Source organism: Cucurbita pepo, chromosome LG10 (assembly GCF_002806865.2).
Source record: "Cucurbita pepo subsp. pepo cultivar mu-cu-16 chromosome LG10, ASM280686v2, whole genome shotgun sequence".
Classification (NCBI taxonomy): domain Eukaryota; kingdom Viridiplantae; phylum Streptophyta; class Magnoliopsida; order Cucurbitales; family Cucurbitaceae; genus Cucurbita; species Cucurbita pepo.
In genome coordinates, this window is record NC_036647.1 from 8,863,652 (window position 1) to 8,881,909 (window position 18,258).

An 18,258-nucleotide genomic window follows, 5' to 3' on the forward strand; every position below is an offset into this window, starting at 1 on the left:
TATATATATATATATATATATATATATATATATATATATATATATATATATATATATATATATATATATATATTAGGCGATTGTAATTAGTATTTTATATAATCATCTAAATTAAAATTAATTTAATATCGAGAACAAACAATCAGGCAACAAAATGAGAAAGAGCAGTAAAAGAATCAGAAATAGGTTCCGGAACTTGACCTGATTCTCGTACAGCCTATTTACCTTGTTCAATCAAAGGGTAAATTAAAAATATTCTTACCTTTAATTTTTATAAACGGTTAATATTTTGAATTTTTAAAAAATTTTGTTAATAATTTTTATTTTTTTAAAAAAAAATTTAAATTACATGGTATTGCTCTTTAAAAATAACATTAATACATTGAATTATGATTAATATGGATAATAATGAAAATTTGAGAATTTATCAATATTTTTAAAATATTTTTGTAATTTTAATTATATTTTTCAAATAAAATATTAACAATTTCATTTGTGATATATACAAAAATGTCACTGTAATCTAATTTTTTTCGAAAAAATAATCCTAAAAAAATCAATAATTATAAATAAAACGTAATAAACAACAAGAACAACAAATTATATAATATTTGTATGTTATTGACGGTTCTGTCCATATATTAATGGTTAAATGAAAAGGTTTAAGAATATTAGTGAAAATTTAAAATTTTAACTATATTTTTAAAATAAAATATTAACGATTTTCAATCAAAATGAATGAAATACAGAAAATATAGAAGCGATCCGGTACTGATTCGAAACCTAAAGTTTGGATATGAATTCGAAACCTAAAGTTTGGATATGAGTCGTTACAAATAATTTAATCGGACAGTTATGAGAAAAATAACATTAACATGATCAAACAACCATCCTAAAAAAGAACATAATCAAACAACGTTAGAATCTTTATTAGTAAAGTTTGTACATGAGAACAAAAAATTATATATTTAAAAGAAAAAAAGAAAAATGAAGAACACTTTATAGCTCACTAATTGGATTTGCTAACAATCGGTATAGACAGAAGAATCAATTTCCGACGAACATATTTTTTTCCTAATAACAGAATTAATTTCACCCAAATTATCAGTATTGCCCCTCAGGAACATCATCTTCTCCGGCGCCGACGACGATCCGGCGAGTGAACTCGCTTCTGGGATCGACTCGGCGGCCATAATCACCTTCACGTTCTTTAATGAAAACTCACTGTTAACGAGGTGACTCACTACTCCCGAGTCGGACACCGAGTTACTCTTCTTGTGCTGCATCAGAATTCGGGCGATTTCGACCACCACCGCGTTTGATAGTCGCCGGACACCGCGTGCGCCGCCGATCACGACGGCCGGATTTACCTGATGGTGGGAGTTTGATTTTTCCGAGTTCTTTTTGCTGTGCTTGTTCGGGAAGAAAATCACTGACTCGGTTGCTTTGTTTCTGACTCGGCCGAGTGGATCGCCGAGTAGAAGCGAGTTTTTGGCGTCCACGAGCATTACGTGCTTGAAATTCCGGCGGACTCGGCCGAGGAGCATCGGGTAACATGCCCACCGTCGCAGACTCATCGGAATGTGATCGGAGAAGCCGGAAAGTGAATTCTCTGAATCCATTTCCGCCGCGTCGAAACTCACTACCGAGCCGTAACTCATCCGAGTCAACTCGTCCGAATCGTTTCCGAGTCGTTTCATTTTCTTCCCCCAAATCGGCTCGTCCGGCTCCTTCTTCTCTTTGGTCTTAATAAACCTGGTGACATCAAATCCCGCCGCCGCGGCCCGGCTGGCTGTTCCGTTCAAATTCCGGTACCGACGAAGGAGTTTCAGAAACGATTCGTTTTCCTCTTGAATAATCGGACGGAATCTCAACGAGAACGCCGGCGAGGGGAAGACGAAGACAGAATCGGATTTCGCGGTGACACCGGAGCGATGAAACAGTCGAAGAAATAGGCGGAGGTCTTCTTCTCCGATGTCTTCCGACACATGGACCACCGTCAAGTCCGCCATAGCCCGAGTACCTCGCATATGCAAAGTCCCCATTCGTTGCAGCGCCGCTGTCGACGTCCCCACCGTCGCCGGTTTCGGCTTCCACATTTTCCGAAACGGAATCCACCGATTTTCCAACGAAGGGACTTCAATCGGCGAGGGTTTCTGGGAGAGAAGCCGCCGGGGGGGAGTGAGGTTCATTTTAATGGCGGGGTCGAAGGTGGAGAGAGTGAAAAGAAGAAGAGAAAGAAAAACGAGCAGAGCACAGACGGAAATGGTGGACTGAGCTTTAGTGAGAAGATTGTAATTACTCCGACGAGCTGAAGAAGAAGAAGAAGACGGAAAAAGCTTGTTCTGGTCGGCAATGGCGGAAGGGGAGTCGTCGGAGAAGAAGACGAGAAGAAGACCCATTCCCCAATTCTCGCCGGAAGTGGATTTGGATTTTCCGGCGAGAGGAAGACCCATTTAGCCTCGTCTTGTAAGGTCTTCTTCAATGGCGGATTTGAATTTGGAATTGGGAATTGGCATTTTGGGGATTTTTTTAGGCGATGGGTTTATTTAAACATTTTATTAACAGTGAGTGAAGGCGTGAAGCTCTCTCGTGGAATGCGGCTCCATTTTTCCGCCGCTGTCCCTTTCAATTAATTTTCTTTTAATTATTATTATTATTATTTTAATTTTAATTTTCCTCATTTTTTTAAACAACAATATTACTATTATTGACTCATCATAAAACGTGGATTCAGAGTAACTAACTCTGTTTTGAGTTTTAATCCTCTACGGACATTTTTATTTCTTTATAATAAAAAAAAATTGTATTTATTTCCTATAATTATTATTATTATTATTTTTTTTTAGTGAATATGGACTTCCCGCCCAACAATCCTTAATAATAACGGGACCAATTTCGACTATCCAACTCAAACCATAAAATTTCGGTTGACATTTTTTTAGTTGGGTCAACCCGACCTAATTCTGTTGTAATGTATTGTACCTGGTGAATGTTTGATTTTTAATTTTTTTTATGAGATTTTAATTATTAGTGTAATATGTCTAATGAATTTTTTTAAAATAATTAAAATAAATAATAACAATCTGTTAACCTGCCTTAACTTGAGAATAGAGGGTTGGATGGTGAGCTTTATTTGAATTACTCGAGTTACTGACCCAACCTAATCCAACCCGTGTACATTTTAATGGCAGAAGCTTTCTTCCACGTATATTTTTTTTAATTAAAAAAATTAAAAAAATTTATATAAAAAAAATTAAAAAAATTAATATAAAAAGAAATTAAAANTTTTTTTTTTTTTTTTTTTTTTTTTTTTTTTTTTTTTTTTTTTTTTTTTTTTTTGTTGAGAGGGTGATATAAGATTAAAAAATATATTTAATATACCTCATACCCAAATTACGATCCTAGTCGAAAATACACGCACATCAACTAGTCTATAATCACAACGCTAGCCTATCAACAAGTTATAAGAGCACACGACACGATCGTCATGATCCATGAACCTTAAGGCAAGTCCTAGCACAGAGCCTGCACCATGACCTTCCTCGAACCTGCAAACTCATGTCAATCATGAAAGAAGTAGTCATGTCACAGATCGAAACAACGCTAGGGAGGAATATAAAACGTCTAGCCAACAAACTAAAAGAATGAGTCAGACAAAGTACGTCGTAGAAGAAATACCTGGACGGGCAAGAAAACCTAAACTTGAGTGATAATTGAAGATATTCTCTGAACTCTTTGAGGTACTCGATAACCGATAGAAAACTGAATCAATCGTTAATAAACTATAATAACTAAATCGTCATTGAAAAAATAAAAATAAATATTCGTCCGATGTAATTGAATTTACTTCCATTAAAAAAATCGAGATCGTTGGTAAGTTTGGAGACAAGAAGTTTCAAAGAAGCAACCAAAGAGGGGGCCGTCGACAAATTTTTTCTTGCAAACAGAGATCTCGCAAGATCCGAAATCCAACGGCGGCGATTATTTCTCAGATCGCGATCACAGTGTACGCTAAACCAGAGAATCCGGACCCATCGGGTCAGCGATCCGCACGATCCTCGAGCTGCGGGTCCGGGCTGTTTTCGACCGACACGGAAGAGCGACACGTGGCGAAATCGGGAAGGGCGATGGGCTCGTGACGGTCGATCTCCTATTGGAAATTTGCAAAACGCTGCGTTTTTAGTGTGGTAGTGTAATTATGGCCATTTTATTTAATTCTGCTATGAAGCTGTGGAGATATCTGACATTGTCGTTTCCAGTTAAGTTTCATTAAAAAAATAATAATAATAAAAATAAAAATTCAGACCTGACTGAGAACTCAGTGTGAATTCACGGTCTCATCGACTAATCTCCATAGATCAACACGAATCTTTTTCGCACGTTTTCTATTCGGTGTTTGATGATCTTGATATTCTTTACGACATTGTTATGTTACATATTCCTCGCTTTTTCTCCGTAGATCAACACGAGATATTTCAGCATGTTTTGTTATCGCTTTCTGTTAAGAATGAGAAATAAAATTGGGATGGAAGTTACGTATTCTCATTGATATTCATAACGTTTAAATAGGATACAAGCTACTAACTAATACCTACAAATAACGAAAATATAATACCATGAGAGCTTATGCTCAAAGTGAACAATATCATACCATTGTGGAGAGTTGTGTTCGTGTAACATGGTATCAGAGCCATGCCCTAAACTTAGTCGTGCCAATAGATTGATAACTCCTCAAATATCGAACAAAGAACTCCAAAAGAAAATGAGTCAAGCCTCCTCGAAGGCAGTAAAAAATGACTAAGACTCCAAAGGAGTTGAGCCTCGATTAAGGGGAGGCGCACTTTGTTCGAGGGGAGGTGTTGGATGATGGAAGTCCCACATCGGCTAATTTAGGGAATGATCATGGGTTTATAAGTGAGGAATACCCACTCCATTGGTATGAGGCCGTTTGGGGAAGCCCAAAACAAAGCCATGAGAACTCATACTCAAAGTGGATAATATCATACCATTGTGGAGAGTCGTGTTCGTCAACTAATTAAATATTGAAAATATACTACTGATCAAATCTTTAGGCAACGTCGAGAATAAATTGAATTTAGATTGAATACGAGTTGAGTTTGAACTCTATTATTCAGGACACCAACCGAACCAAACCAGCGTAGACCCTCGTCGTGGGTCCGTTTTTATGCATTGACTAGGTGAAGGACCACCCTCTTACAAAAATAAAATAAGCCCAATCAAGCACTCTCAATTAGCCCTCGGAGATTTAGGCCCACTTAGAGTTGCCCTTTTATTTCTACTTTTTTTTTTTTTTTTTTCATCGACTCGTTCTATATCGTCAGCGGCCTCACGATTTTTATATATGTCAGAGATTTCTACACCAATTGATGTGTGATCTCACAATCCACCCCTCTTGGGGGCCTAGCGTCCTTACTGACACGCCACCCAGTGCTTAACTCTAATACCATTTGTAACAGCCTAAGTCCACTACTAGTAGATATGGTTCACTTTAACCTGTTATTTATCGTCGTCAACCTCACAGTTTTAAAACGTGTCTGCTAAGGAGAGGTTTCCACACCCTTATAAATAATGTTTCGTTTCCCTCTCCAACCGACATGGAGTCTCACATTTTCAGTGTTAGATGAACTAAACGTCGTAAAAATAGAAAAATGTAGATTTGAATTTAATGAAATTAAATATTATAAAGTCAAATATGTCACAATTACTAGGATAAATATTTTATTTTATTTATATATTAAAAATATCATATACTTTTTCATTTCATGATGGCAATAATTACCCTTTATTCAAAACTCACTTATTCTTACAAATTGTATTCCCTTTTTACCCTTTACCATTTGTTTGATAATTTATATGCCATGATCACTGCCACTACTATGAATTATGCAAATCCATTATTGCCCTTCTATTTTTTTAAATTTTTATTTCATATAATGTCAAATTTACTCCATCAATTATTAACATAAGTCAACCTTATCAAGCAACAATTTAAGGATAGAAGAAAACTAGGTATAAGACTCGAGAGGGGATAGCATTGTTGCTAATATCTCGAGGGGATAGAATTTAACATAATGGTGTGGAAACCTCTCCTTAGAAGACGTGTTTTAAAACTTTGAGGGTGACAGTGATACATAACGGGCAAAAGTGGATAATATTTGTTAGTGGTAGGTTTGGGCTGCTCAACTCGGTGTTGGGCCCCGAAAGGGGGTGAATTGTGAGATNGCTAATTTAGGGAATGATCATGGGTTTATAAGTGAGGAATACCCACTCCATTGGTATGAGGCCGTTTGGGGAAGCCCAAAACAAAGCCATGAGAACTCATACTCAAAGTGGATAATATCATACCATTGTGGAGAGTCGTGTTCGTCAACTAATTAAATATTGAAAATATACTACTGATCAAATCTTTAGGCAACGTCGAGAATAAATTGAATTTAGATTGAATACGAGTTGAGTTTGAACTCTATTATTCAGGACACCAACCGAACCAAACCAGCGTAGACCCTCGTCGTGGGTCCGTTTTTATGCATTGACTAGGTGAAGGACCACCCTCTTACAAAAATAAAATAAGCCCAATCAAGCACTCTCAATTAGCCCTCGGAGATTTAGGCCCACTTNATCCCGCATGGGTTGGAGAGAGGAACGGAACATTCTTTACAAGGGTGCGAAAACCTCTCCTTAATAGACGCGTTTTAAAACCTTGAGGGTGATAGCGATACGTAACGAGTAAAAACGGATGATATCTGTTAGTAGTGGGTTTGGGCTGCTCAACTCGGTGCTGGGCCTCGAAAGGGGGTGAATTGTGAGATCCCACATGGGTTGGAGAGAGGAACGGAACATTCTTTACAAGAGTGNTTTTTTTATTTTTTTTTTATTTCTTCACCAATTGATGTGTGATCTCACAATCCACCCCTCTTGGGGGCCTAGCGTCCTTACTGACACGCCACCCAGTGCTTAACTCTAATACCATTTGTAACAGCCTAAGTCCACTACTAGTAGATATGGTTCACTTTAACCTGTTATTTATCGTCGTCAACCTCACAGTTTTAAAACGTGTCTGCTAAGGAGAGGTTTCCACACCCTTATAAATAATGTTTCGTTTCCCTCTCCAACCGACATGGAGTCTCACATTTTCAGTGTTAGATGAACTAAACGTCGTAAAAATAGAAAAATGTAGATTTGAATTTAATGAAATTAAATATTATAAAGTCAAATATGTCACAATTACTAGGATAAATATTTTATTTTATTTATATATTAAAAATATCATATACTTTTTCATTTCATGATGGCAATAATTACCCTTTATTCAAAACTCACTTATTCTTACAAATTGTATTCCCTTTTTACCCTTTACCATTTGTTTGATAATTTATATGCCATGATCACTGCCACTACTATGAATTATGCAAATCCATTATTGCCCTTCTATTTTTTTAAATTTTTATTTCATATAATGTCAAATTTACTCCATCAATTATTAACATAAGTCAACCTTATCAAGCAACAATTTAAGGATAGAAGAAAACTAGGTATAAGACTCGAGAGGGGATAGCATTGTTGCTAATATCTCGAGGGGATAGAATTTAACATAATGGTGTGGAAACCTCTCCTTAGAAGACGTGTTTTAAAACTTTGAGGGTGACAGTGATACATAACGGGCAAAAGTGGATAATATTTGTTAGTGGTAGGTTTGGGCTGCTCAACTCGGTGTTGGGCCCCGAAAGGGGGTGAATTGTGAGATCCCGCATGGGTTGGAGAGAGGAACGGAACATTCTTTACAAGGGTGCGAAAACTTCTCCTTAATAGACGCGTTTTAAAACCTTGAGGGTGATAGCGATACGTAACGAGTAAAAACGGATGATATCTGTTAGTAGTGGGTTTGGGCTGCTCAACTCGGTGCTGGGCCTCGAAAGGGGGTGAATTGTGAGATCCCACATGGGTTGGAGAGAGGAACGGAACATTCTTTACAAGAGTGCGAAAACTTCTCCTTAATAGACGCGTTTTAAAACCTTGAGGGTGATAGCAATACGTAACGAGTAAAAACGGATGATATCTGTTAGTAGTGGGTTTGGGCTGCTCAACTCACTGCTGGGTTGAAGTGAATTGTGAGATCCCATATGGGTTGTTGGAGAGAGAAACGAAACATTTTNACACCCTTATAAATAATGTTTCGTTTCCCTCTCCAACCGACATGGAGTCTCACATTTTCAGTGTTAGATGAACTAAACGTCGTAAAAATAGAAAAATGTAGATTTGAATTTAATGAAATTAAATATTATAAAGTCAAATATGTCACAATTACTAGGATAAATATTTTATTTTATTTATATATTAAAAATATCATATACTTTTTCATTTCATGATGGCAATAATTACCCTTTATTCAAAACTCACTTATTCTTACAAATTGTATTCCCTTTTTACCCTTTACCATTTGTTTGATAATTTATATGCCATGATCACTGCCACTACTATGAATTATGCAAATCCATTATTGCCCTTCTATTTTTTTAAATTTTTATTTCATATAATGTCAAATTTACTCCATCAATTATTAACATAAGTCAACCTTATCAAGCAACAATTTAAGGATAGAAGAAAACTAGGTATAAGACTCGAGAGGGGATAGCATTGTTGCTAATATCTCGAGGGGATAGAATTTAACATAATGGTGTGGAAACCTCTCCTTAGAAGACGTGTTTTAAAACTTTGAGGGTGACAGTGATACATAACGGGCAAAAGTGGATAATATTTGTTAGTGGTAGGTTTGGGCTGCTCAACTCGGTGTTGGGCCCCGAAAGGGGGTGAATTGTGAGATCCCGCATGGGTTGGAGAGAGGAACGGAACATTCTTTACAAGGGTGCGAAAACCTCTCCTTAATAGACGCGTTTTAAAACCTTGAGGGTGATAGCGATACGTAACGAGTAAAAACGGATGATATCTGTTAGTAGTGGGTTTGGGCTGCTCAACTCGGTGCTGGGCCTCGAAAGGGGGTGAATTGTGAGATCCCACATGGGTTGGAGAGAGGAACGGAACATTCTTTACAAGAGTGCGAAAACTTCTCCTTAATAGACGCGTTTTAAAACCTTGAGGGTGATAGCAATACGTAACGAGTAAAAACGGATGATATCTGTTAGTAGTGGGTTTGGGCTGCTCAACTCACTGCTGGGTTGAAGTGAATTGTGAGATCCCATATGGGTTGTTGGAGAGAGAAACGAAACATTTTTTATAAGGGTGTGAAAATCTCTCCCTAATAGACACGTTTTAAAACCATGAGGCTGACGGCGATACGTATCGAGCCAAGCGGATAACATCTCGACACTACTCCAAACTTCTATTTTTAGAAGGTGTCGTAATGTCATCTTCAACGATGCATAAAATCACTTTACAAAATCTCGATGTCAATCAATTAGGGAAAGAATTTCTACACTCGGATGTTGATTTTATAACTTTGCACGAGAGTTAATTATGCTTGAAAAATATAGTTATTACTTTTATCTTAATCAATCTTAGTCGTTAATAAAATAACTCAAACATTAGTTTAATTAGCAAAACGTTAATAAAATAAAATTAATCTCGTATGTAGTGTCGACATGTTGTCGGGTTTTCCTATGTATATGTCTTATTNTTCATGATGGCAATAATTACCCTTTATTCAAAACTCACTTATTCTTACAAATTGTATTCCCTTTTTACCCTTTACCATTTGTTTGATAATTTATATGCCATGATCACTGCCACTACTATGAATTATGCAAATCCATTATTGCCCTTCTATTTTTTTAAATTTTTATTTCATATAATGTCAAATTTACTCCATCAATTATTAACATAAGTCAACCTTATCAAGCAACAATTTAAGGATAGAAGAAAACTAGGTATAAGACTCGAGAGGGGATAGCATTGTTGCTAATATCTCGAGGGGATAGAATTTAACATAATGGTGTGGAAACCTCTCCTTAGAAGACGTGTTTTAAAACTTTGAGGGTGACAGTGATACATAACGGGCAAAAGTGGATAATATTTGTTAGTGGTAGGTTTGGGCTGCTCAACTCGGTGTTGGGCCCCGAAAGGGGGTGAATTGTGAGATCCCGCATGGGTTGGAGAGAGGAACGGAACATTCTTTACAAGGGTGCGAAAACCTCTCCTTAATAGACGCGTTTTAAAACCTTGAGGGTGATAGCGATACGTAACGAGTAAAAACGGATGATATCTGTTAGTAGTGGGTTTGGGCTGCTCAACTCGGTGCTGGGCCTCGAAAGGGGGTGAATTGTGAGATCCCACATGGGTTGGAGAGAGGAACGGAACATTCTTTACAAGAGTGCGAAAACTTCTCCTTAATAGACGCGTTTTAAAACCTTGAGGGTGATAGCGATACGTAACGAGTAAAAACGGATGATATCTGTTAGTAGTGGGTTTGGGCTGCTCAACTCGGTGCTGGGCCTCGAAAGGGGGTGAATTGTGAGATCCCACATGGGTTGGAGAGAGGAACGGAACATTCTTTACAAGAGTGCGAAAACTTCTCCTTAATAGACGCGTTTTAAAACCTTGAGGGTGATAGCAATACGTAACGAGTAAAAACGGATGATATCTGTTAGTAGTGGGTTTGGGCTGCTCAACTCACTGCTGGGTTGAAGTGAATTGTGAGATCCCATATGGGTTGTTGGAGAGAGAAACGAAACATTTTTTATAAGGGTGTGAAAATCTCTCCCTAATAGACACGTTTTAAAACCATGAGGCTGACGGCGATACGTATCGAGCCAAGCGGATAACATCTCGACACTACTCCAAACTTCTATTTTTAGAAGGTGTCGTAATGTCATCTTCAACGATGCATAAAATCACTTTACAAAATCTCGATGTCAATCAATTAGGGAAAGAATTTCTACACTCGGATGTTGATTTTATAACTTTGCACGAGAGTTAATTATGCTTGAAAAATATAGTTATTACTTTTATCTTAATCAATCTTAGTCGTTAATAAAATAACTCAAACATTAGTTTAATTAGCAAAACGTTAATAAAATAAAATTAATCTCGTATGTAGTGTCGACATGTTGTCGGGTTTTCCTATGTATATGTCTTATTTCATTTGATTTTAAAGAGAGCTCTCGAAGAGGAAAAAAAAACTATTTTGACGTGAGTAGTGTCACCGTCCTACATTTTTTACCGTGTGGCGTCATAATCTTGACACACTCATGACTAGTTAAGGGGAATTAAGCCCCTTATATATTTTTCGTCCTGGCTTTGTGGCTTTGTTGGACCTTAGGCGAAGTTTGTCTTTGCCAATCGAACATCGCTCGTGCAGAATCCAAACTTGTTCAACCACACACGCCGCTTGTGTGTGCATGTTCAATTGTTTGCGACACATCCGACTTGCCTCTATACTAGGCCAAGTCATTCGCCAATACAACATCACATCTCATCTCGTCATCTCGATCGCATCATGACACTCTTCTATATTGACCCGCATGTGGCTGGATGGGCATCTATTGAGGGATGCCGCTTTGCTTGTCATGACATGAGGGGCACAACCTACTCTCTTCATAGTATGCTTATGACATTTTTCCCCACTTAAACTTAGTCATCGTTCTCGATGACTTACTCGGGGCACAATCGTATTGCAGATTGTGACAAGTAGCATCCCAGGTCGGTACAACGTAACGTCAAAAGCAGGTATTTTTTGATTGCTCCGTTAACCTTTTCTAGGCCTCCTTCCTGTAGAATTGAATTTCTACGTAGTTGTGAGAGTTCGTGACGACGGTGTAGCAATAAAGAAGGAATTTTTGAAGCTCGAGAACGTGAATATCGTAACGGGACCTAATTAACTCTCAACTAACACCAAAATTGTAAATTTAACTCTCAAACCTACAAGTGTTCTAGTCGTAAACAATTTTACAACACAATGCAAACAATATTGGGCCTGGGCCGATCTTCTGGGCCCACCAAGAGGCCTTTTCCACGAACACAAGGCACCTAATTAATCCATGGTTGAACTTGACGTCCAAATCGCGATGACGATTTTGGTTCGAATTAATAAAAATATCCTAATTTTATATTTTATTTTAAAAAAATATTAAAACTTTTAAAATTTTCAATAATACAACTTTAAAAACAAAAATTCAAAAATACATTAATACTCTATTTTAAAAATACGTTTTAACCTCCTAAAAATATTTCAAAATTCCATTAATACTCTTGAACTTAAAAAAATATTTTACCGTCAGTACAACGTTTCAAAAATATTAATAAATTTTTTAAAGTAATGTAGATAATCTATGAGATGTTGATAAATAAGTTCCATTAATACCCTTGAACTTAAAAAAATATTTTAACGTTAGTACAACGTTTCAAAAATATTAATAAATTTTTTAAAGTAAGGTAGATAATTTATGAGATGTTGATAAATAGTTTTCATCTCTACAATAAAAATGTTAAAATTTTATGGGTATTTAATAGAGTAATGACAATAAAAATATTTTTTAATTGTTTAAAAAGTTGGAAGGATATATATATATATATATATATATATATATATATATATATATATATATATATATATATATATTAATTTAAAAGTATTTTCGAAATACTGTTATATTAACAATTATTAAGAAAATTATGTGCAATCCATTTATCTAACCGATAAAAAAATATTCATTACTCTCTCCCCCATTCCCTTGGGACGGGGACAAGGACAGAGAATATAATCTCGTCCTCGGTCCCATTTATGTAATAGAGAAAAATATTCTCTACTCCCTCCTCCATTCTCCATCTAAACGACTTCGCTCTGTACGAGGCGGATAAAATGGACATTTCTAAATGTAACATGTATGGTATAAAGACAGTTTCTTTTTAAATAATTTAAAAAATAATCTGACAACCTAATTCAATCCGACCAGTAAATTGAGGGTTGGGTTGTGAACTCTATTCGGATTGTTAAGGTTATCAATTTGACCAAGCTAAAAATTCTCGTTGGTTCAAAAAAATTTATCAACTTAATCCCAACGAACTCGTGTACAACCTTATTAAAATTTCAAATTGATTGAATTGATGATTCGACCCAACTCTATTTTACATTTTGGTTTAAAAAAAATTCAACCCAACTCGAACAAAAAAAAAAAAAAACTAATATAACCCGATTATCGGATATTCTAAGTCGCTCTGGTCATTGGATCATATGAACACTCGAAATATTTACACATTTTTATGATAATTGAAAAAAAAAACTAATTTAAAAAAAAAAATTGATATAAATTTGTATTGGATATAATTTACGTTATGCGTTGGGTCACTGTCGTCCCTTAGGTCGGCCATTAGGATAATCATATTAAATCATTAATTCCCCAATTTCATAATTTTAACTATTCAACCTTATCCGACCAAATTATTTTATTTTATTTTTAATGTGTTTGTCTAAAGTGAAATGACAGATGTGCCCAACAATTTGTAATATCTTTCCGCGTGCCTTCCGGTCTATTCTGGTCATTGTCTTTTCATATTTTTTTATTTTTTATTATTTTTTTCTACGTATTTACCTTTTTCAAGAGCTTGCTTCTTCCTTTTTAACATTTAAAGAAAATTAAAGAATTATATTATATAAGTATTTATTAATTTATTTGAAAATGATAAAAATAGATGAATATATAACTCGGTCTAACTCAAATGGTTAAATTATACACTTTAATATTTAGGAGAGGTTTTCACACCCTTATAAATAATGTTTAACCAATGTGGGATCTCACAATCTACCCCTTGGAGCCCACGTGCTCGCTGGCATACAATCCAATGTTTATCTCTTATACCATTTGAAACAACCCGTGTCTATCTTTTATACCATTTGAAACAACCTAAGCCCATTGTTAACAAATATTGTATGCTTTGACCCGTTACGCATTGACGTCAGTTTCACAGTTTTAAAATATTTTGTTAGAGAGAGCATTTCTTGCTCTGTTCCTCTTTTCAATCAATGTGACTTATTATTAATGTTAATAAATAAATATTAAGTTATAAGTTTATTCCGTGAAATTTGATGTTTGTGTTTGTTTGGTTATAAGTTTTGAAAAATGTTTAACTTTGTGTTCGTTTAATCCTTAAACTATGTAAATGGTTTGATCTGTTTTTAATTTTATGTCCAATAAATTTCTAAACTTTTAACTTTATCAGTATATCCACCACGTTTTAAAACAGTTGAATAGATTAAAATACTATTCGACATAAAATTGTAAGTTTAAGAATTCATTAGATACTAACAAAAAGTTGAACGTGAGTAGATTTAGCTCGTAATTCAACCAAAAAAAAAAAAGTCAAAATTAAAACGGCACGAATCAAGTGTTAGATGTGTACACGGATTGGGTTGAAAAAAAATCTTTTTGGACCAACCCGAACTCAATCAACACGAACAAAATTCACAATCCAACCCTAAAAATTTATACTTGTCCATAATATACCTTACATTAATAACTGAAATTTAATAAAACTCAAATATCAAACATTCACGAGTCACAACGCATCACTAACGTCGGCTACAAATGTCAAATATTCTTAATCATTATAATAATTTTAAAATATAGGCAGGGTAGGATTAGGTTATAACCCTATTTTCGTGTTGGTTGTGTTGATACAATGAAAAAATGTCTCGTGAGACAAAAAAAAAAAAAAAGTTGAGTTTAGTAGTCCGAATTGGTCAAATTCTCGAGTCATTTGAATACGACTGTACGATGTTCATATCGTTCCTATCGAATATAAATTTAATGATGAGATTGGTAGAGAAATTTCAAACTAAAAATAAGAATGATATTGGTGCATTATTGATGGTCTATTCTCGTCCCTTCATACTCACAAAAGGTGTTTATTGTACTTACTAACGAATAATGAAGCATATGCAAAATTACATTTACCAAAAAAAAAAAAAAAGAAAAAAAGAAAATTGTGAACTTGTTGACTCCACAACGCCAACTGCCTTCATTTTCCTCCTCCTTTTCTTCTCATGTCTCTGATTCTGCATTTTCGTCTTCCCTGAGACGCTCACTCCCTCCTTTGATCCTCCCGCGATGGCGACTGCATGGAGGCAGCTCAAGGCTATGCTCCGCAAGAACTGGCTTCTCAAAATTCGCCATCCTTTCATCACCTCCGCGGAGGTTTTATTTATTTATTTATTTATTTTTTTATTTTTTCTCTATTCATCTTTTTACTTTTGCTGTCGCTTTACATTCCTGTTTGTTTTCATCTCAATCTATACGCTAGGGTTTTATAGTTTACTGTGGATCTCATTCATGTATCCGCCGCTGTATCGTCGAATTTCTGGAGAATTTATTGTTTCTTATTGCTGTTGAGTGTACAAGGATATGCGATATTAGCGGCGGTGTGTTTTTTTTTCATTGTTGTTCTACTTTACGCGGTGGAAATTCTTTTAGTCTTGTGTTTTTTTGATGATCATTTTTTTTTTTCATTTCTGTTACTGTTTGTTCTATTTCTGTTCTGTTCTGTTCTGGAATGGAAGATTGAATGTATGTTGTTTCTGTTTCTGGCAGATTTTACTTCCGACTGTGGTGATGTTGTTGCTGATAGCTGTAAGGACGCAAGTTGATAACACAGTCCATCCTCCGCAACCGTGAGTTTCTAAAAATGGCATCTCTCTGGCTTATGAGTGGTCTGTTATTTTGTGGTATTTGTTTTGTTCGCTTGAGTTCTGTATCGCAGTATATGTTCGTCGATCGTGCTTTTTGTTTTTCCGAATTTCGTGCTTCCCTTTCAAAATGTTTTTACGGCTATCCTCAGTGTGTAAATAAGCGTAGATATCAAGGTTTCTCTGTATTTAGTTTCGTGATGCTCTCTTTTTATGTGATACTCCTAAGTTGATAATTTTTCAGGCTGTAAATTTTCAATTATCAATAGAGAGTTTTTGAATGGAGTTGAAAGAAGAGGAGAAGTTGATATTTGTTGCAGTTTTATTTTATTTTGGATAAAAGGAGGATTTTTTATGCATATGCTTAAGCAGCTGCGGGAGTTTTTTCTTTTCAATTCTACATGCATATACAGGCTTGAATATGTGCATTCCTATAGTTGGTTTTCCGTTAAATTTCTTTAATTGGTGGAGCAAAGGAGTTGTCAGCGAACGGATTGGCTCCAACGATTTGCGCATGTTTGTATATGCACTCCCGTTTTGTTTCAAAGACATAATTCTTTTTTTCCATTTTTCTTTTGGTGTCAGGCATATACGGAAAGGGATGTTTGTAGAAGTTGGCAAAGGTATATCCCCGAGTTTCCAGGAAGTCCTGCAGTCGCTGAAGAAAAATGAAGAATATTTGGCTTTTGCACCAGATACAGTTGAGACAAAGATGATGCTACGTATGATGTCAATAAAATTTCCTCTTGTAGAGGTACATATCATTGCTTACCTTGAACTTTTTTTAACAAGTAACAAATTTTTATTGATATAGTGAAAAGAAAAAAAGAAATGTTCGAAGGTTACAATCTCTCGAATGGAGTGAGAATAGAAGAAATAGAATATAAGAAAGAAAATACAAAATCAAGAACTTAGAAACAATCACAATCTTTTTGTTTATGCACGTCAATGAAAACCAAACATACTTGAGGAATGGACTACCTAGAGACCAAACAAATCTGAAATTATTGTTGTCTTGAAAATGGAAGAAATTTTGGACTAACCATTAATGCTCCTAAAAACTGGAATAAATGTGGGATGAAAAAAGGCTTCTTCCAAGAAGTTCATACCAATGAATTAAATATTGACTAACTAGTCACATACCAAGAAGTTCATAACTTTTCGGGTAAGGAGAATTTGACAACTAGTCACATCCCCCTATAGTGCATTTTGTGGCGATTCAAGTCTAACAGGCTTAGACGTGATTTCGCCGAATGATCATACAAAATCAGGGGGAGGAGTTGACAACTAGTCACACCCCCTTATAGTTCATTTTGAGGCGATTCAGATATGGCAGACCTAGACATGATTTCGCCGAGTAGTCGTACAAACAGAAAATACAATAGTAAGGCAAGACAATATGAAATTACATAAATGGTTTGACGTGGCATGGGCATGCGGCCACGAGCAACATGCTCTAGACGAGCATGACTGTGGCACCGAGCAACGTCTACATGTTCCTAAGATCAGTAAATTACCTGGCATTATGCCATTTTTTCAGGCTGGAACAGTAAATTACCTGCTCATGTACTCTCATCGGGTTAGAACAGTAAAACTACATGTCATTATCCCCTTTTTAGGCTGGGACAATAAACTATCTGCTCATGTACCCTCAATGGGTTAGAACAGTAAAACTACCTGTCACTACGTCACTCAGGCTAGAACAGTAAAAAGTCCATGGCTCCCCCCACTAGGCACCACCATAAGTATTTCAGTAGTATACCCTCTTTGACTCCTGAAATCCTCTATGACTGACAACTAAGTCATGTATAACAAGTAGACCCTAACCTCTGTTGGTTAGTTCACGAATAAGGATTGCATCTTATCCGTTCTTACAAGGTAACTGGTCAACCCAAGGAGGCTATGGAACTCATGACTAGGTGCTAGGACCAAAATACGCGAACCAGTAACTCATAGTCTACGGAAACATAACTAGCACTCTACGGTACATATCGATAGTCCAACTCATACTGGGCAATAACGGCCTATCCAGACTCTAAATCAATGCATAACAATGAATAAAGACATACAACATGCTCATCATGCTTATTAAGTGATAATAATCCAACCTCTATTAAGTCCAATTATCTATCAGATCATGCATGCAAAAGCTGTATGACGGTAAATATAATTAAGTGGTAAACTATTCACATGATCTAAGCACAATTCTCATGAGACTAGGTCAAACTGGGCTCCTAAACATAATACTCAATCATTGACCTCAATCCTAATCGACTCCTACAAGTATTTCTTAAAAACTTGCTCCATATGGTTACTTACTTGATTGTAGACTTCCCGAGTTTGTTTCGGGTCTTCGAGGATATTCCAAATTTCTCCAAAATTCCTCACTATGCCCTAAATTAAGTCAAAACAATAAAACTGATGACAATGGCTAGCTTCAAATTCGTTAAAGAGAAGGTTGAGAAACTAACCGTTGACTGTACGGTCTTCTCCAACTTGCGTGCGTGCCATTCTGCTTTCCTTCTTTTTTTTTTCTTTTTTTTGAAAAAATCTTTTATTTATTTTCTTAAAATTCTAGATGTTAGAGCTAATACATACCACAT

General features: G+C 35.8%; 2 protein-coding genes across 2 annotated transcripts in view; one reads left to right on the plus strand and one right to left on the minus strand.

Annotated features, from left to right (window-relative positions):
- Positions 1-905: 905 nt before the first annotated feature.
- On the minus strand, positions 906-2,546 carry LOC111803371. Its single transcript, XM_023687736.1, has one exon. It carries the CDS (start codon positions 2,454-2,456, stop codon positions 1,023-1,025), a length of 1,434 nt encoding a protein of 477 aa, XP_023543504.1. The 5' UTR covers positions 2,457-2,546; the 3' UTR covers positions 906-1,022.
- Positions 2,547-14,964: 12,418 nt separating this feature from the next.
- Positions 14,965-18,258, plus strand: part of LOC111803608 (ABC transporter A family member 1) — a 60,116-nt gene continuing 56,822 nt past the window's right edge. The window contains exons 1-3 of the mRNA XM_023688099.1: positions 14,965-15,167; positions 15,561-15,640; positions 16,241-16,409. Of these exons, the coding sequence (XP_023543867.1) occupies positions 15,081-15,167; positions 15,561-15,640; positions 16,241-16,409 (336 nt within the window). The 5' untranslated portion in view covers positions 14,965-15,080. The remainder of the gene's footprint in view (positions 15,168-15,560; positions 15,641-16,240; positions 16,410-18,258) is intronic.

What these genes read in the sequence shown, in the direction of transcription:
- LOC111803371 (XM_023687736.1), bottom strand. Translation starts at nt 2,456, where the DNA reads ATGGGTCTTCCTCTCGCCGGAAAATCCAAATCCACTTCCGGCGAGAAT.